Below are 19,716 nucleotides of genomic sequence, written 5' to 3'. Positions count from 1 at the left end.
TTCTTAACATATCAGCAAACATCACATAACATCCAGGCCAGACTTATTTTCATGCTGGGTCCCATGTCCTGCAATTAAGGTTGGAGTCTTTCTCTTAGGCTGTGTTCAGTTTTCCTTTCGTCTGGGAGAAGAGAATTGGGCACAACTCCTGGGGGCTCTTGGATAATTCAGGATTTGGGGAAGGAATTGCTGTCCCAGGCTGGGAGGAAAAGGGTCCCCTCCACGTCTGTCTCTTCCATCACTGGTGGCCTCCTATAAGACTTCGATGCCTGGCTCCTGGTGAGGTCCTCAAGGCTCTCCCTCCTCCCACAGGCGCTGTGTGCATTCCTTCCTGTATCATTCCTCCCAGCGACCCCGTCATACTGCCCAAAAATGTCACTGCTGAGACAATGGACCACCGGCTGCAGCCCACCAGAGTCCAGGTAAGAGGGGAGATGAATTCCTCTAGCAGGGGGGTTGCTGGCAGCATGGAGAAGGAACCTCCTTTCCTCTCCGTCTGGTGTTTGAACCCAAAATCCCTGCCTCAGGTGGAGAAGGGTAAGGCTTGGAAAGACAAGCAGTGGGTGCTGCTACGCCTCCTCCTGCTCTCCTATACCAAAGTTCAGCACAGCTATCAGCTCCCCAGCCAGCTTTCAAGGAATTGCAGGATACCACAATATGTGAAGTTTAATGCAAGAATCCCACTGATTTCTCAGGACGTGCTGTGTGCCTAAACCTGTTAAGCTGCTGTTTATTGTCAGCCAGTGTGCTGGGAGAGCAGAAGCCGCCTCTGGCACAGTGTGAGCCTGGGTCCCCAACTACCTGGCAGCGGAGATGCAATCCCAGGCAGGCATTTCCCTGCCAAGGAAGAGGCAGGGCACTGTCAGCTGAAAGGTGTCTCCAGCTGCCAGGACCTGCTGGCCGGCTGGGTGCCTCTGCTGCTGGAACAGGGGAGCCTTTCCCTCCCCACCTCTTACTCATTTTGTAGGCAAGGCAGCTCAAATAGCTCAAATAGTTTGGATCCTCGTGGCACGACTTTACCAAAAAGCAGCTCTGCCGGGGTAATATTTCTTAAAATAAAAACGAGATGTATAAGGAAGGAGGTGGAACAAAGAAAAGCAAACAGTCTTCCCAGGAGCCAGTGCTCCCATCCAAATGCTTTCCCCTCCTCCTGGGAAGCCGCAGGAGGCCCAGCATCATGCCTGTGGATACTACCGTGCGTCGCCTTGAATCAGACCCACGGCGGACGCTGCCGGGGGGGTGAGGATGCCTGGGGCATGTGGGATGGTTAAGCACGAGCCTTGGAAGGAGTCCTCGCCTTTGAGGGATCGGATGGCTTGGCCCGTTGAGGCAGTGGTGTTCGGCTTCCCTTTCACCACCACTGCAGGCTTTCGTGCAAGGGAGGCATTTTGCAGAGAGGAGGAGGAGGGAGAGGAGACGCTATTTTAAGAAGCAGCTCTGTCCTCTGCCAGGACCTCTCTCCCTGGACTGTCTTGTTTTCCTCTCTGTCCTGGCTTCTGTCTCCGCTCCCCACTTGGCTCCCCCAAGCCTCCAACAGTTTGCTGTTCCCGGGAGCTGCCATGCTCCATGAGATGGAGAGGATGGGGCAAACAACACATGGAAGGCACGGTCCCATTTTGCTTTCTGATTCATTGCATCCCACAGCTGAGCAGGTTTGCCTCTCTGCCCTGATTTCCCAGCCTGGAATAGGAATATGCTAATATGAGTATGCTAAAATGGCATCTGAGTTGCTCAACAACCACATACATAACAACTCCACAGGTTTGGGATGCACACATCCTCTAGGCTGAGCAGGAACTGGTGGGTTCTGGAATTCCCCAGCCTTTGCCCCATTAGGGTGGCTCCCTCTGGGTCTGCCCTCCCTGCACTGGTTGAGGATGGCCAGGACCTCATCCTTCTCCAGCCTCGTTACAGTCTTGACCAAAGATGCTGCAGAAGGACCTGCAGCTGGTCCTTTTGTGTGGGCAGAGCTGCCCCATCCCTAGCTGCTGTGCCACCTGGGAATGCTGGAGCTGGTCTTCCTGCTGCTGAACCTATCAAAGAAGAGGCTGGGAGAAAACACACCTACCCCTCAGTGCGATTCCCGTGCTGCGAAGGGCATCCTAGGACACTTTCACAGGCCAGACGCTGTTTTATGGGGCCTCAGATTTCAAAGCCTGCCCAAGCTTTACAAGGAGGAAATTGCATGTGTGGTGGGGCTTTTCTTCCCCCTGTGTAATCATGAGTGTTCCCCACAAACCCCAGCTAAATGAGCAGGGCGGTGTGTTCCAGGGCCGGGAAACCGAGCCCTTCACATCTCGCTCCTGTGTCCATCTGGCTGCAGCAGCTGAGTTTGTGCCTTGTAAATACCAGTGAGAACCTCAGAGTGACCGCGAGTCCGGTGTATCTACTTCAGGTCAGGTCTGGGGAGATGAGTCCTCCCAGGATGCAGTTTTTGGAGCCTGAGCAGGGATCCATGAGCCAATTGTTGTAGGCTCTGAGTGATGACCAGCTGAGAAGCTGGAGAATTCAGCATCACACAGAGACATGATGGTAGGCTCCAGCCTCGTGTGGCTTACCCCCAGCAGCAGCTCCTGGCCAAGTTAGGCACGGTGGTGGCACTGCCAGCCAAACCCACTTCTCAGGTAATCCCTGTCCTTTCCTTTTGTCCTCTTCCAGTTTTATATCAATATAGAAACATAGAATCCCTAAGGCTGGAAAAGACTTTCCAGATCACCAAGTCCAACCAATATACATCTACACAGACACACAGACACATGTATCTGGCCTCTGCCTTGAACAATGTACCCTGCTCCGTGGGTTCAGCAGCTACCCTGGGTTTGGTGGGCCTCAAAGGGTGCAGAGAGGGTCCTGGGGGTGTCACTGCTGTTCTGCCCCAGAGTGAGCAGTGCAGTGTTGTAGGAGACCCCCTAGCTCCAGAAAGCACTGCTGGCTGTTTTCCTCCCTCCTCCACCTCGCCTAACCGCTGTCTTCTCCTTCTCTCCCAGAACATTGTGTGCACGGGCAGGCTGCGGTGGTACCCGGACCCCTCCGCCATCCACTGCATCCAGTCGTGCGAGGTAAGCCCTCCCTGTCCCCAGCACAAGCTGTGCCTGCTCCTTGCAGGAGAGCTCCTGGCAGTGAAGACCTGCTCCTGCACAAACAAGACTGCTTTGACCCTGTGTTTGCTCCGAGCTGGGCCAGGGCTTGCTGGATGAGCGGAGATAGCAGAGGAAGCAATCCTTGGGTAGGGTCCCCACAGCCAGGGCGATGCTGAGGAGCAAGAGCTGCACAATAACCCATTTCCTTCCTTGCCTGCTTCTTGTTGGCCAGCCCAGGCAGAATATTCTAGCAAAAGGATTTCACTGGCAAGGGGTATCCCCCAAAAGCCTGAGCTGGCTCCAAGCTGGAATATTTCCTTAACCAGAACCGCAGTTCTGGAGTAACATGGGTCCAGAAAAGCCCTGCGTGGCTCACCTGTCCAAACCAAACAATCAGGATTTCCAGCCTTGTACATGCAAAACAAACTGCTCCTGAAGAATCTGCAGACAAAGAATTCCTTGCAGAAATTGGTTAGCCACTCATTTAGCTTTGAATAATGACCAGGCAGGAGAAAATCATAGGCAGCCTGGAGTCAGTTTGCAAAGGAAATTAAAAATAGGCAGTCTTTGTCAAGCACTAGTTGTTATTATGATTGAGGATAAAAGGAAAAAGGGGGGAAATTTTGGAATGTTGTATGCTGAAAATTTGGGATTTTTACCAGAAGGGAAAATGTAAATGGAGTTTGCACACCAAAAATAGCTTTGGGGTTTGCTGATTGTATTTTTTCTTGCGCTCATTTCAATGCGAATGATTGCTTTTCCTCACTGGTTCTGCCGAGCTCAGCTCTTTGTCGACTCAAGTGTGGGGGAAAGGGCAATTTTGCAGGGGGCACGTCCCCAGGAAGGAAACCTTATGGTCGGCAGAAGGTGCAGCAGTTATTTCCCAAAGTCGATGTCTGTGTTGTGTGTGTCTACTGTGAGACACAGGCAGTAAGAGTGGGGCAATGAGGTGCTGCGTGCTAGAGAGGTGTTTGGTGATTGAGTACCAGAAGTGAGTGACCTTCTGACACTTTGGGAGTTCTAAGTCTTCTAAACCACGTCTTTTACACAAATCTGGTGTAATGTGTTTGAAATGGGATGGCTCAAGTGGAAGAGCAGACCAGATGGCTGAGTGATTGTCTCTGTGGTGGTTCTGCTAGCAAGGGAGAACTTCTCTTTGTGCTCTCTGGGAGCTGGTCCTTTCAAAAAAGAAGTGGATGGAGTGTGAGGTGCTGCTTCTTTCCTTCCTGTGCAGCTCAGGTAACACAAAGCTGATACAAATGTGAGGATTCTACCTTAGGCTCAGCTACACCAGACTGACCCTAGTGTTTCCTTCTCTGGGGTCCCTGTGCTTCACCTTGGCTCTGTGTCTTCAGTGGGAGATCCCGTAGGGAATGATGAAAAATGCCAGCTTGTGTGTGTGTGAGAGAGAGAGAGAGAGAGACACACTGAGTACCTGCAGTCCCAACAGGGGCTCTTTCTGTTCCTGTTTGCTTGTCACACTCCTTTACTCTTAGAAAGCAGCCCTAGGCAGGACTCTTGGCATACAGGAGGTTAACCAAGCCAAAATGCTGCAGTGTCCCACCAGATGATGGAGAGATTCCATGTTCTTCATCACCCTTGTAGACCTTTTAATGGTTTTTCTGCTTTCAATTATTGTTTTATCAGGAATGACCAAGCAGGCAGTACATATTCTTCTATCCGAGGTCTCACCAAAGCCCTGCACAAAGCTTTCTTGTGCTGGAAATGTCTCTTTTGATGGGACACAGGACTATATCTGTTGTTCCTGCAGTTGCATCAGTCTGGCAGCTCAGACATCCTGAGGTCAGCTAGTACACCCAGATCTTTCTCTTCCTCCTTTGTTTCCAACTGATGAGCACCAAGCTAACAGCAGATGTTTTGCCATCAGTGCAAGAGCTTGCCCTTCAATTTTATGCAAGAGAATGTCATCCTGTTTCTCTCTCTAGTCCTTCAGGTCATCTAACTAATTGTTAGATACCCTGATCCTCCTCTGTGGAACAGTGCCTTCTTCCTTCTTAGCAGTTTCATTAGGGCAGGCCTATTTTTAAGGTCACAGTCACTCACTGTAACACTAATGAAGATTCATCCTCAGTTTCTTTCACCCTTATGCTCTCCTTTTTGACACAGTTCCCAGCCTCCTCCTCATCCCTGTTTTCCTCCTCCTCACTTCTCACATACATGTCTTTGTTTATTCTTTTCCTTATGTTTCCTCCTATGGTGCTGCAAGCTGTTAAGGTTGGACCAGTAATCCAAATTTTCCTAGATAACGTTTTTTCCCCCCACATGAGTTTCACAGCAGTCATTGTCTTGCCATAAGGAGTAACTCTTACTGAAAGAGTCTCATTCAAAGAATTGCTGCTGCTTGGCACCAGGAAGAAGGGAGATGTTACCAGTCTCCCTATTTGACCACAGAACACCCTGAATGTGATTTCTACCTCCTCCATGCTGACTTCCATCCTCGTTCCTCTTCCTCTCCTGCCCTCCTCCTTGTGACCAAAACCACTGCAGTTCTCGGAGGCTGTTTCACTTCCCCCTATCCCTTGTGGATGTGGAGGCATCAGGCAGTGGCAGCAGGGTAGAGAAAGAACATAACCTGTACTCTGTCCTCACTGCGTGGTGGCCCCCCTCACACACATGGTTCAGCTTCACTTGCCATGTCCGTGGGTCATCTTAGTCCCAGGTTCCCTCTCATTTCATAGGAGTCCCCTCAGTGGAGACACCTCCTTGAAGAGCCCAGACTCTGCCATCACTGGGCAGTGAAGTGCTGTTCCAGGAGCCTGTCCATGTCACCTCAGGTCTGAGTCATCCCTTGGAGATTCCATTGTCTCTCCATTGACTGCCAAGTGTGTGTTGGATCAGGGAGCTTTCTCTTCTGGATGCCTCAGTGAGCAGAGGAACCCTACATAAGAGAAATCCAGGCCACCTGGCAGCTCGTACTGTTTCTCCCTGGTGGAGTCACTTCAGGCCGGGGCATGGGAGCAGTAGCCAAGGCTCAACCTTCCCAGCTCCACCTGGAGCTCTGCCTCATGTTGGAAAGTCCAGGTCACCATGCAATGGCGTTAGAGGGACTCTCGCTCATCTCTATCCCGCGCTGGCCGTGGATCAGCCTGCCTGCTCATCCCTCTCACTCCTCTCCCCACCTCCCTTCTCTTTCTGTTAATCTGGTCATCCATCCGCCTCCCGCTCTCTTGCTGTGCCTTGCCAAGTTCCCCAGTGCTGGAGCAGTGAGGCACGTACTTCAGGGAGGGAGGGAGGGATGCAAACCCTTCCAGGAGCCCGTCAGGAATACAAGTTAGCGCCGAGCGCACTTCGCCTTTCGAGGGCCAGCGGAACATCTCGTCCCCTGCCATCAGTAGAAAAACAGATGGCGGCACCAAGGGAGGGGGCTTGGGGCCGTCGGGAGAGGAGAGTGGAGGAGGAGAGAAACCCCTCCTCCCCACTGTGGTTTGGGAGGAGGTGGTTTTGGTCCTGGTGGTGTGTTTGACTGCCGTGAGGGAAGTGTTTGCAGTATCTGGGTCATGTTCTCCTAAGCCCATCCCAAGGTGATCACCCGTGATGCATCCTCCTCCTGTGCTCAAAGCAGGTGAGACTGTTGGCTTCAGAGGAAGAGACAGCATGCTCCCTCTCCCTGGACAGAACCAGGTTGCTCCCTTGGGCTATTCCTGCCATGGTCCAAAACAGCCTGTGCATGAGCCTGGCTGCTACAGAGCACCTCCTAGTCTGTGCAGGGCCCAACCTCTGCACCCTTCTACCACCCACCATAGGGGCTCCTGTGCTTCACATTGTAGATGTGGTTAAGGTGCAAGAGCTCACTTATTTTATCATCATCGTGCGTATCCAGTGTTGTTCACAGGATGGGGTAACCACCACTGTCCTGCTCAAATGCACTCAGAGAAAGCTAGGCTGCTCTTGCAGTGACCAGAGTGAACGTGGGCAGCTTTTTTTTGGGCAGCCAACACATTGTGCAGCGTGCTGGCCTCATTCTCACCTCCAGCTGCACGTCATTATGTGCAGGTAGCAAAGGCATAATAGGAAGGGACCTTTGAGGTCTCTGCCTCATGCCCTGGATGAAGATGGGCCATACCAGAACGCTGTTGTGAGCATGAGCTGCTGGGAATTTCTCAGGTCTTCCCTGCATGAGGACAAGGTCTTGCTGGCCTCTCATGCTGCTGGTCACATTATCACAATTGTAAAACGTTAATCTGTTCTCTGTTTTGTGGTTTTCCTGAGGTATTACAATGGAAATGATTAAATAGGGACTGAAGTGTGTTTGTGGTTGCAAGTTGTTCCTGAGTCTCCCGATCCAACAGGTAGTGAAGGACCCCGAAGGATCCTTGGCTCTTCCCATCGGCATGCACTAAACCCTCACTCAGCACATCTGTGGCTCGTGTCCAGCATTTCTCAGTCAGAATTAACCCTTTTGAAGGCATATGCAATAAGGGTGGTGGGAACTGTCACCAAAAATCTGCTGTTCTTTCATGAGATGGGAGACAGGGTGAGGCTTGTTCCCTGGGCAAGCCTTGCAGCTGGGGTCCAGCTGCCTCTGCTCCTCAGTATCAGCAGGGCCAGGGACCCTCTGTTCTCCCTCATCCCAGGCTTGGGGGTCTCTGCTTTTGTGCCATGGCAAAACTCAGCACAGGAAACTGGCTAGGAAAGTGTGTTGCTGGTGGAATGCTCTGCTCCAGGAAAGATTCTCTTCCGTGCTTCTGGGGCTTAAGGCAGTGAGGACTACAGGCACGCCAGCTGCTCCAAGGAGCGTCTCTAGAGCAACTAGAGCAGCATGGCCAGAATTTAGTCACCCTCTCATGATTCACACGTCATCACTCTCTCCTCTCTTGGACCAGGCAGTGCTGTACCTTCCACCCTGCTTTCATGCAGCCTGTGCAGATGGTGGGGGAGCATAAGGAGCAAGGACTGCAGGTAGTGGTCACTTCTGGATCAGACCTGGCCTCTGACTGGTGAAGGCAAACCCCTTCATGCTGGGGAGGTGGAAGGCAAGACAGGGAGCTCTTTACATCCCTGCTGGGTACATTTTCCTGCTGCTTTTAACATGGGCAGTGTGGGCTGCTCAGCATGGGATATAGCCTTCCAGGGGCTAATCCCAAAGAAATCTATTCTTCTTCCAAAAATCTCAGCTGAGGCATGCTTTTCCTAAACAGTCAGAAGATCTCTGTCCCCTGCATACACATAGAGGGTGATTGTAGAAGCATCATTTTATTAAGTGACAAAGCAGAGGGAAACAAAATGATCACACAGCAGCACGGTGCAAGAACAAGGGACAGGTGCCCCTCCCCTACCTGCAGGGACAGACTCACACGACCCCAAAAGATGGGGAGGTCTTTTGGCATGGGTAGGGCTCCAGCACCCAGACATACCCCCAAGTGGTGGCGGAGCCCCAAAGAGGTGGGAGCAGCCTCAGCTTCCCCGAGCTGCATTGTGCCAGCACTTGGGATGTGCTGCTTCTCTGCCCTCTCCAGTTCAGGTGCCTTCCCTTCATCCCTGCCCAGGTCCTGCTTTCCCCCCTCCCAGCAGTCACAGTCGTGCAGCCGGTGCTACAGACAGAGTGGAAAACCACTGAAAGCACCCGCCGAAATAAAAATCAATGAGTCGTTTCTGATAATAAACATCCCCAAGCGTAACCCAGCCAACTGCTCTTCCAACACGAATATTCATTCCCCTTCAGCTCCTTCATCCCTTGTACATTGTTTTTCTTTCTGTTTAAGATCTGTAACAAGAACTTGGCAGAAACCAGATACAAGTGGGTCAGGAGGCCCTTGTGGTTTTCAAGGCTTGTTTTCCATAACCCGTTCTATCCTGTAACATATTTTGCACAAAGGGCTTGGCAGCAGATCTAATCCATGCAGCAGGCGAGCTGCTGAGGGCAGGATGGCAGGGTGGTGCTCATGGCATGGGAAGTCCTGCCTTCCCTTGTGTGTCACAGCAGTGTCCCTGTGAATGGTGAGCACTGGGGACTATCTCTGGGAGCCACCCTGCTTGCCAGGAGCACTATTGGCACACAGCAACTTCCCCTGATCCTCTCTCCCTGTTCCTTCCTGCTTCTGTTTCTCTTCTCCTGCTAGCATTGAGATCAGGGTGTAAAAAGGACAAGGCTAAGGAGCCCACCATGAATAGATCATAGACGTGGATGTTTTGATGGAAGCAAAGGCCTGCTCTGATCTACACAAGCTTTTCATCCCTTTCTTCCTTCTTGTCCTTTGGACTGTGCAAAGGCCTTTCCAGATGGCTCTCTGCTGAGACATGAGGCCTCTGAGCAGCACAGCACAGAGCAGGACAGAGATAAGGAAACACATCCCCATGCAGGGGTCCAAAGTGCCACAGCAGAAGCATGTCTGAGCCAAATCCTGGCCTGGGACACTGGGGCACTTCCAGGCACCATGAAGGCAAGGACCCACTCTCCCGGGATGGCCATCGACAGCAGCCCATGGAGCCTCTCTGCACTGCCTCCCCCCTACAGGCACCAATCCTGCACAACCTCAGCACAGACTGGTTCACATGAGCCCGGCTGTCTGCAGGAAACCCGTGTCTAAGGGACCCCACTGTCCTGAAGAACACCTGGAGCTCCACACCAAGACTGCTGGGAGCTGGTATGGTAGTGCCAGTGATGGTCCACAAGCTGAAACCAGGCAGCAGGATGTCAACAACCCTCCAGCCCATCCCCTCTGCCCTGAAGTGTTCCTTCAGGCGTACGGAGCATGTTCTCAAGCAACAAGCCTCTGTTTCTGTAGTGAGAGTTGGGGAGAAGACATTGGGGCTGGAGACCTGAGATGTGACATAAGTGAGATGCATGCTTAGCTGACAAGTGGCTCAGGGATACCAGCAGGATCAGAAGCAGTTGGAATTTCTCTGTTTTGCTTTCTGTCTGTGTCTGAGGTGATGGGGCAGGTCCATGATGGCTCCAGCAAGCCGTGCTACAGGCATGTACCTCCAAGGGACAGCTGCTACAGTTCGAAAGGAGCAGAGGGATGGCTCAGGGGACAGAAACTGGAAGACATAAAAATGGGCAATGAAGTACTAGGTCTGTAGGATTTTGTTTCTCTTCTTCGGGCCGCTTGGTCCCAGGTTCCTGTTTCCAAATTTCTAGAGGTCTCTTCCTCTGGGTGGTGCTCACCCTGCTTCCCTCTTTACAATGGGCCAGGTAGACCTTGCTCACTGCTCAGGGCACAAAGACATCCCAAAAAACTTTCTGAGCATAAGCCAGACCTGTTCCCTCTCTGTCCCTCTCTGTTTTTCAGAGCCGATTTCCTCCTTGTGCCAGAGAGCCTCCAAAAAGAGAGAAGGAAAGTGAATGTGCTCGGGGTGTCAAGGGGGGGAGAAAAAATAAAATAAAAGACACTGCAACAGAGAGAGGGCCAAGAAAAATATTTAATCCAAACAATGAACATTGTCATTTCCTCCCACAGTCTGCATTCCCAGTCAACTTCCCTGGGCAAGCAGGGAGAGCCAAGAATGACCGGGCGCTCTGCCTCACCAGCGTGAATGTGTGTAAGGAAAGGGCTGTGTCCTGGGGACACGGTGCTATAGCATCCCTTTAGCCAGCTCCTGTCACATCTCTGGCCTTAAGGACTGACAGTCTTCTGCAGGGGAACAGTAGTTTGCAAGGGTGTTGGAGGGATTGGGACAGGGATGGGAGGGGGAATTTTCGGGGACCCGAGCTGGGGTGGTGGATGTATTGGGGCTTTAAGTGAACCAGATGTTTAACAAGGCTTTGGGCACTCTTCAGGTCCTCCCAGGGGCCTCCCAAAGCTTTTGGAAAAATCTTGCTAGTGGCTGAGGTGGGGAGGAAGGGAAGACACCTTGCAGGGAGAAGCTCCCCTCTGCCTCCTGGAGGGCTCCTGCAGCCCCTCCATGCTTTCCTTTCCCCACACACCCCGCCTGTCCCTCCCTGCCACGGGCAGCACCTTCACCTGGGACACGGCTTCTCTTGCTCCAGACCCCTGGAGCTGTAGCACTCTGCAGCCCTGGGGCAACTCAGGCTCGTTCTGTGAACCCTGGTTTGGGCTGACATCCCTCTGCCACCAAAGGGATGGGGTTTCCAGCTGAGCTTCCCACCACTAGTGACTCGTCCATCTCAGGAGCAGAGTTACCGGTGGCGAAGCTGAGGCACGAGGCGTGAGTCCAAGGGCAGCAGCAGCAGCTTTTCCAGGGCTGGTCCCTGCCCAAATGGTGGTTCCCCTGTTTCTCTGGGGCTGCTTTCAAGGCAACAGCTGAGGAGGGCAAAGACACCTGCGCCTTCTCAGCCATGTGGCTGTGTCAGCTTGACGCCCAGAATACCAATTCCCAAAGGGAAAAATGAAAGGACAGCAAAACCCAGGCTGACTTAGAAGCTCCATGAAAGCAAACTATGCACCCTCCTTGGGTGGATCAGCACAGTCACAAAGCCCAGGACCAGTCTGGGAGGAAGCATTTTGCTTCTTAAGGCTGGACTTGACTCCCCAAAACTGGGATGTGGCCTTTCAATGGCTGTGTGCAGATAGAAACGACAAGCACTTTCCACCTCAGTGGTAGATCAGGGGAGTCTTTCAGCTCCTCAGTTACACAGCTGGCCAGGTGAATGCTGATTTTTATTTTTTATTTTTTTTTCTCTTTATTCCACCTTCCTCCAAAGTATTTGGAAGGGGTCATGGCCAAAAGCAAGGTGCTGGGCCTTCAGGTGTGCTCAACCAGAGCAAAACCTGCATTCCTGGAAAATAATGTTTCCCAAGCACCAGCAATGCAACACTGAAATATGTACAACACTGATGGGTTCTGTGATTGAGCCTTCATGATCCACCTTTCCCTCACCTGTTGCACCTTTTTGTGCTCTTTCACACTGAATCAACCTATGTGTGAGGTGGATTTGAAGAAGAATGCAGGGAGCCTTCCTGCCTCCCTGATGGCAGTGGGGACTCCCTGCTGGGCAGGACAGCAGCCCCGAGGATGGAGCCAGCCTGGGGACTCGTCAAGGGCTGTGGAAAAATACTGTGCACAGGCACTGTACCCTGTATGACATCTCCCAGCATCCTTGAGAGATGGACCCACTGAGCACTCGGAGATGCTTCTGGCTGGCATGCACTGGGATCTAACCAGCCCTTTCTCCCATCCTTCCTTTGCCTGCAATATTTTTCCCTCTTCCATTCTTTTCCCTCCTTCGATTTTTTTCTCTTTTCAGCTGTGCCTGCTCCCAGCTTTGAGAGCCTGTGTTTTTTTAGCCTATTTAAATTGCCAAGCCCTTGATTTGCCGTTACTATTTTCGTGCCGGCAGCGCAGGGCCCTGGCCCAGCAGCGCCAGATGCTGCACCTCCACGTGCTGACACACGCCCCGCTGCAGCTCCTGTCTGAACAAACAAGGAAGATGGATGGGCGAGCGGGAGATCCGCTGACACAGCCCGTCTCCCTGGCTGCCTCGGTGGCACGCCGCCTGGCCCAGCAGCTCCCCACCACTCAACGCAGCGCAGAGCGGCTGCTGCAATTGCCTTATTCATTTTTTCCCTGTTTATAAGAGACATTTCAACCAGCCCACGACCCCCCCCCCCCAGGCTGCAGGGTGCGTGTTCCGGCAGTTGGGACCCAGCTGACCATTTCCCTGGATCACATCTGTCACCTTTGTGTGGCACAGCTGGGCATTGGTGTTTTCCTTTTTCTTGGCAGCACCTTCCAACATCGTCAGGTGGTTTTGCGAGGGGCCTTCTCCCACTGCTGGCATTGCTTTCTGTAGAGCCACCCATCTCGAGCACAGGCTGAGCAGAGTCTGTACGGGGTCTGCTCTCTCACATCGCCTATCCTCGGTACATCGCATCGCCTGTGTCCTCCCTTGCCATGATTCCTGCAAGGCCAAAAAGAGACTGATGCAAGGACAAGGGCTCCTGTGCCCTTGAGGGTAACCAGCACTTTACTTCACCCTTTCTGCTTGCAAAGACAAAACCATCTGGAGGTTCCCAGTAAGGCAAAGGCACAGGAGTCACCGCGTTCTCCAAGCACTAGGCAAGGAGCGGGGACAGAAATCCCCAAATCCTGTGCCTGGCTCTCCTGAGCCTCAAGTCCAATTAGTCATTTTTTATTTTCCCTTCATATGTTTTTCCAATGTAATTTGGAGCATGAGTTGTTAAGTTTCCCCAACAAGTGTTGCCATAGGAGCCTGTATTTGTTTAGGGTGGGGTACGGGCTCCGGCTGGGTGAGAGGAGGGGGCAGTTAGCCCTGATAGGTGTAGTGAGAGGCTGAGAGCCTCTCCTTCCCCATCCTGTCCCTGCCTCTGTCCTCCCCCCACCTTGCACGCAAGATCTGGAAATCGTTTCAGACCTGTGCAGCCAGGATGGGCAAACCTCCCCATAATTGTATGGAAACTACCAAAGCGACGGGTGTTGTTTTGCCAGTGACTCATGACATATGGAGCAAAGCTCAAGGAAAAACTCCACTGCGTGGAAGGCTGCAAAAGCAAATCACACCCAGAAGAGCCTTCCCCTGCCAGCGGCCCTGGCCAGTCCCCTGACTGCATCCTGGCACCTGCCAACCCCGACATCCCTGCCCTGGCCCTCCCGGTGCTCAAAGCTGCTTCGAGACTAAGAAACCTTCTTTGATCACAATCATTTAAGACCCACCTGATGGTTTTTAGTGGAAGAGGAGTGTTAGCACTGTTGTCTTGAAGAAATTGCACCTTGGTGTCCTCTGGATGTGGTTTGTGACAGCAACGATTGGGGTCAAATCCCTTTTTGTTTTTGAGCAAGCTACCTAACTCGACTGTGCCTCAATTTCCCAGCTGCAGGAAGGTGTGCTCTTTCTACTGCTCTTCCGAGGTCTTCCAGGCTAAAGTGATCTCTCTGTGGCTGCCTGAATTTGGCCTGTGGCCTGTGCTACTGATAGCAGAGACCAGACTTGGTGGTTTGCCATAATCCCTGCTGCTACTGCCTCAAGTGTTGGTAGCCTGTGTTGAGCCCATTTCTGTTCCTTGTGAGTCGCAAGGACAAAAAGCCACATGGGTTCTCTGGTTTTGGCATGGTTTTTTCATGTGAATTTACTGGCATTATCACCAGGCCCACATGTTGGCTTTGGCACAGGGGGTGCAGGGCTGTTGTGGTGCAGTGGTGTTTTTCAGCAGGCTGTTATTCAGTTTAAGGGTGCTACGTGTGAATGTCCATCATCAAAGGCTGAGTCTGGGCATTTTTGAGAGTCCGGTTGTTGTTTGGGGCCAACCAGATCCAATGAAACGGGTCAGCTGTTTCCATGAACAATGGGATAGCCAGGTTTCCACCAAGAGTCCTGTTCAGTCTGGAGAAGACTCTGGAAATCTTAAAGCACCTTCCAGGACTAAAACGGGCTGCACAAGAGCTGGGGAGGGACTTTTGGCAAGGGCATTGAGCAATAGGATAAGGGGTAGTGGCTTTAAACTGAAAGAGGGTGGGTTTAGACTAGATATTAGGACGACATTTTTGACTCTGAGGGTGGTGGGACACAAGCACAGGCTGTCCAGAGAAGCTGTGGCCGCCCCATCCCTGGAAATGTTCAAGGCCAGAGTGGACGGGACACCTGGTTTAGTGGAAGATGTCCCTGCCCATGGCAGGGGTGTTGGAATGAGATGGTCTTTAAAGCCCCTTCCAGTCAAAACCATTCCATGATTCCACGATTCTGATGGAAACCGTCCTCCTGGAGGTCGGCCATGGTTGCTGGGCCAGCAAGTACCATCAGAGAGCCCGAAGTGGAAGAAGCATTTAATTGCTAATCACCCTATCAATGAATGGCTTCTCCATCCTGTAGCTCGTTCAGCTGCTGCCTGGCGGTGCTGGTGTGTATCTGTGATAAATAAACCTTGGCTGCTGACCGCTCCTGACCCTCCTTGCAAGCGCTGCCCTGGTCGCAGCCGGTGCACAGGACAGTTTTCCAGCCATTGCTGGCTGCTTCCCAGCCCCAGCTGCTCGTTTCTCTTCTCTGATCAGATTACTCATGTAACTGAAACAACAAAAAACTGGTTTTCTGAATGGCTGCTTGCGCCATTTAACATTTCTGACATGATTCCATGATCCTCTAGCTGCTGCCCTTGGAACACCCACTACTCCCATCCACACCAGCTGGGATAGCTGGTGCCCTTTGGCTTTGAAGAGGGGGTTGTGTATGGTGGAAGTGGGCACAGGGGCCTTGCTGAGGACCTGGGACCTGTACTTTCGGGGGCAACCTTATGCTTTTGAATGACCTTTCACAAAGTCTTGTTCCTCTTGTTCCTCTTGTTCCTGCCTTAGCCCTTCCAAGCAGACGGCTGGTGTGACACCATCAACAACCGGGCATACTGCCAGTACGATGGCGGGGACTGCTGCTCCTCCACACTGTCCTCCAGGAAGGTAAGAGAGCACCTCCCAGGGCCTTGGCCGGGATCTATGGATTCAGGGGTGACTGCTATCGACGTTCTTTGGCTTTCCTGGCTGTGGAACTGAGCCTGCAATGCAATTCTCCCATGAACAGAGAACAAACCCATGATTTTAAACCAAAGCCAGCTGAAGCTGATGGACATCGTTGCACTGATTAAGAGTGGGGTTTGGACACAGGCCAGTGTGATTGAAGCTTCAGCCCAGCTCCCCCTGAGGTTCATGGGATTTCCTCTCATTTTGGGAAACAAGTCCCAAAGAAATGACTTCCACAGGACATAGTGCTAGACATGGTGAGTCAGAAGTCACCTTGTTGTGTAATTGAGCTGTCTCAGGGGATTTTTGGTATGGTCCACTGGCATCTGCTACAAATGATGTTTGCTCCCCTCTCTGAGGAAGGAAGGAGGGAAGAATAGTGTAGAGGGAGCAACTTGGCGTTCAGGTTGCTCAGACCCTTCTTTGTCTCCCGTCACAACCTTCCCTCCCACCTAACTCGCTATCCAGCACTCACAGCCCATTCTTCCTAATCATATCCAACAGCAAAACAAATCACAGGGCATGAAATAACTTCTCACTGCAAAAATATGTGAATTTGGATCTTCTCATCTTTGTTGTGGAGCTCAAATCATTTCTCCTTTCATCACGCATACATACACAGAGGAAAGAAAAAATAAAATCCTGGGAAGATCCACTTGAGATAGGAAAGAAAAGGCTTTACACCCAAGTGATGAGTGAAATCCCCACAACAGTATCATGACATCTCGGAGCAAGGCATGGCCAAAATAAAGGTTGGGTTCACAGCAGAAAGTGGAGGGGTTCAGTCCCACGGCTCTCAGGAGACCCAGACCCAGCTTGCATCCCCCACAGGTCCCAGATCTGCTGCTCGACAAGCCTCTAGCACACCTCTGTTAAGGCAGATGGAGAAATACAGGGTTTAAACATCACAAGATTCCCAAAGCACTCCAGCCCTTCCTTCACTGATCCAGTCTGTGAAAAATCAAATGTGTTTTCACAGTAAGAAAAACTCCTGGCTCTGAGCCTGGTGTGTGTAAAACCTCTGAAGGAAACTGTTTTCTCAGCTCCCATGGCTCATCACCAGGCCACTGTCAACCAGGAGTCAGATGCTCAGTGCATGCCCTCCCTCCTTTCTCTGCTACCACCAGCTAAGGGGACACAGGCTTGCTCGGTCACATGCAGTTGTTGTAGAGAAAGTAATGTGCAATGAGCCTCCCTACCTGCATGGGGTGTCTCAAAGCTGCCCAGCTTGTGAGTGGCCTGAGACGAACCCACTGCCTGCCCCACGGAAGGCTGTTCCTGCTCACAGAGCCTCCCTCCTGCCTGGCTTTCCTTAATCCACCATGCATGAGGACAATGCACCTACCCTGGCTCTTATGTTGGGCAGTGTGGAGGTCAGCTCTGCAGCTGGGAGCTTGGCTGAGCTCCCCCAAGAGCTGCAGAAGACGAGGCTGCGTTATCTTCATGCTCTCCTGGAAGAGTCACAGGTCCACAGGTTCAGACGTGGATGAAGGGGGTTTCCTAATAGAGACCAAACCTAAATCTAGAGGTGCCTCACCACTGCCAGCCCTAGTCTGAACATCTTATACCCATCAGGGGACACTTCCCAGGGCTTGACATTGGGGGCACAAGATTCAACCTGACCTTTGGCTGCAAAATTTGAAACACATTGACAAAAAGGAAAAGGCTAAGAACAAAACTCAGCTGGAGACAGGTTGTATCAGAGCCCATTCCCCAGCGAGCACAGAGCCCGGCCGTGCCAACAACTGAGCACAGCCCAGAAAGTCCATTTCCCCACAGCGGGGCTGGAGAGGCCTTGTGGGGGCATGGGGGTGTCTCGGGGCGGAGGCTGAGCTCTCCCTTTGTCCCGCAGGTGATCCCGTTTGCTGCTGACTGCGACCAGGACGAGTGCACGTGCCGCGACCCCGCGGCCGAGGAGAACCAGTAGCGGCAGCTGAGGGGCCTCTCTCGGTCAGGCAGCGCCGCAGGAGCGAAGGGGCAGCGGCGGGGCCGTGGGCATGGCGGGGCAAGGGGCAGGAGCGTGAGGGAGAGCCGGGCAGGGGGATGGCGACTGCACACGGAGGGCTTGAGTCCGGGCCACCAAGGAGCCCAGGAGGGCAAGCACGTGGTCCCCTCCCCATCGCTGCTCCCTCCAGAACCCACGCGAGGGGCTCAGGCAGGGGTCTGGTGCCACCTCAGCCACACGCTGGGCTAGGGTCCACGCCGAGAGCCCAGGTGCTGCCATGGATGGTTGTCCTGGTCCGGCTCCTGGGTGTCTGTCTTTGCTCTGGATTTTGTCACTATTCACCCCTCTCTGCTGTACAGGCTTCTTTTAGCAAGGTCGAGGTAGTTGTGATCTCTCTGCAAATATTTAAACTTAATTATATCTATATACATATATATAATATATATATATAAATATATATTATATTTTCTTTGCTCTTGATGAAGCTGAGAAAGGATATCCTTTATCACACACCCATGCTGCTGTGAAGTACAAACCGTTGGGAAAAGCACAGGAGGAGCAGGGATTTTCCCCTTCCTTGCTGAGAGGGAGCTGGAAGGAGGACAGAGAGAGAAGCCAAACATCTAGGCCATGCCAGGAGAGAGCTCCCCAGGCGTGGAGGCTCCCACCTCAAGGTGATTTGGGCATCTTGCAGGGACCAAGTTTTGCCCTTGGTATTTGCCAATGCTTTGCCTTGTTCTGCTTAGGGTGTGGATCAGGATCAGGAATCTGGGGTTGAGAAAAAATGTTGCTGTGCCCTTGAATCATCCCAGTGAGCACAGCAGATTCCAAGGGCACCACAGGCATCCATCACACATTATTTTAGAGCCCTGTGGGCAGGGCTATGTGTCCATGGGGATCACTGCATGGTCAATAGGAGCAAAGACTCACCATGCTCCCTCCCTGTCTCACTCCCCCAGCCACTGCACACCCAACTGGATGTAGAGGCCAAACCAGCGTAGCTGTGTGATGCTTGAATGAAGGATGATGAGGCGGTCCTTCTTCTCTTCTCCCCACGCCTGAGCTCCAACTGAGTTGTGTTGTCAGCAGCTCTCAGAGGAGACTAGACCCTGTAATGCCAAAGGGACCAAAAAAAACTGTCAGGAGACTTTGAGCATAATTTCTCACTGAGATTTTCCTTAGCAGAAGTAGTATTATTATCTCTGTCCAAGCCCCTCACGCTGGACGTACAATTGCTGACTTCCAAGAGGCTCCTGCTCCTGTAGGCACTAAGTGAAAATCTGCAGATTGAGTTCTGGCCTCAAAGAAGCCCAGCAAGAAACTCTGCCCCCAATAAAATTGATTCCCAGAAGCTCAGCTTGGACCCAGCCGCATAAAGGCAGCAATAGGGAAGGTGCCTGGCTCCAGCTGGGAGTATCATGGATGGTTTTGTGCTGCAAAGAGGCAGAGAAAAGGGATAGAAAGAGGAGAGGAGAGCAGAGAAAGGACCACAGAGTTGGAACTCACTGCAGTGTCCCCGGGTGAGCTGCAGGCTGGGACCAAAGGACTCCAGGCTGCCTGGCTGTGTCCTGCCTGCATGGCCTGTGCTGTTGGATACAGGCAAACAGCCAGAGTTCGTCTGGTGAAGGAGTGGTGGAGAGAGGGTGACACGGTGTGGAGAGACCAGGAATTTTCAAGGCATCGTTTGGCTTCCACTAGCTCTACCCCATGCTGTTCTGTCGGTTGTGTTTTACTGGAGGACCCGAGTAGGGGCAGAGGTGCTCGGACATCCTGCCAGCATCCAGGCAAGAGATGCCTTGTCCTTCTCCAAGCCTTTCCTGACCCCATCTACTTGGCCTAGGCAGGGATTTGAAGAGAGGTGGGGGACAATGAGCCCCATCCCCTCTTGCAGTAAGGACACCAACATTTCCGTTCTTGTCATGCACAGGTGACGACACCCCAAAATTCACCGTCAGCTGGGCAGAGAGCAGCAACATTTTGTCAGATATCCACTTTTCAATAAAAAAACAGCTCTCAAGCAACCCAAAGAAATTCAAATAGCTGGCCCTACACCCCCAGGATGTGCAGCTTGGGCAGCCTGTCCTGCTCCACCAGGGCAGGAAAGGGGAGACCCGGGGGTCCTCCCAACACAGCAGGAGTGGGGTCCTGGCAGCCCCCACAGGTGGGGACAGCAGGGACGTGGGATGAGCGTGACATGCAGAAGCAGAATTTCAAGTCCCAGCATCTTGCCATGACAAACCCTTCCCTGCCTGGTGTCAGCATGCCTATGTGTTTATATGCCAAATTTTTATCCTTTTGGCATGA

At 52.4% G+C, this 19,716-nt stretch overlaps 1 protein-coding gene across 2 annotated transcripts in view; it reads left to right on the top strand.

The window, feature by feature from the left end:
• Positions 1-19,128, top strand: part of PAPPA2 (pappalysin 2) — an 89,388-nt gene extending 70,260 nt beyond the window's left edge. For both annotated transcript variants that reach the window (XM_069022826.1, XM_069022825.1), the window contains exons 19-22: positions 313-422; positions 2,988-3,059; positions 15,309-15,407; positions 17,320-19,128. In XM_069022826.1, the coding sequence (XP_068878927.1) occupies positions 313-422; positions 2,988-3,059; positions 15,309-15,407; positions 17,320-17,394 (356 nt within the window). In that variant the 3' untranslated portion in view covers positions 17,395-19,128. The remainder of the gene's footprint in view (positions 1-312; positions 423-2,987; positions 3,060-15,308; positions 15,408-17,319) is intronic.
• Positions 19,129-19,716: the final 588 nt, after the last annotated feature.

Source organism: Aphelocoma coerulescens, chromosome 8 (genome assembly GCF_041296385.1).
Source record: "Aphelocoma coerulescens isolate FSJ_1873_10779 chromosome 8, UR_Acoe_1.0, whole genome shotgun sequence".
NCBI classification, from domain to species: Eukaryota; Metazoa; Chordata; class Aves; order Passeriformes; family Corvidae; genus Aphelocoma; species Aphelocoma coerulescens.
This window is presented reverse-complemented; position numbering and strand designations above follow the sequence as displayed.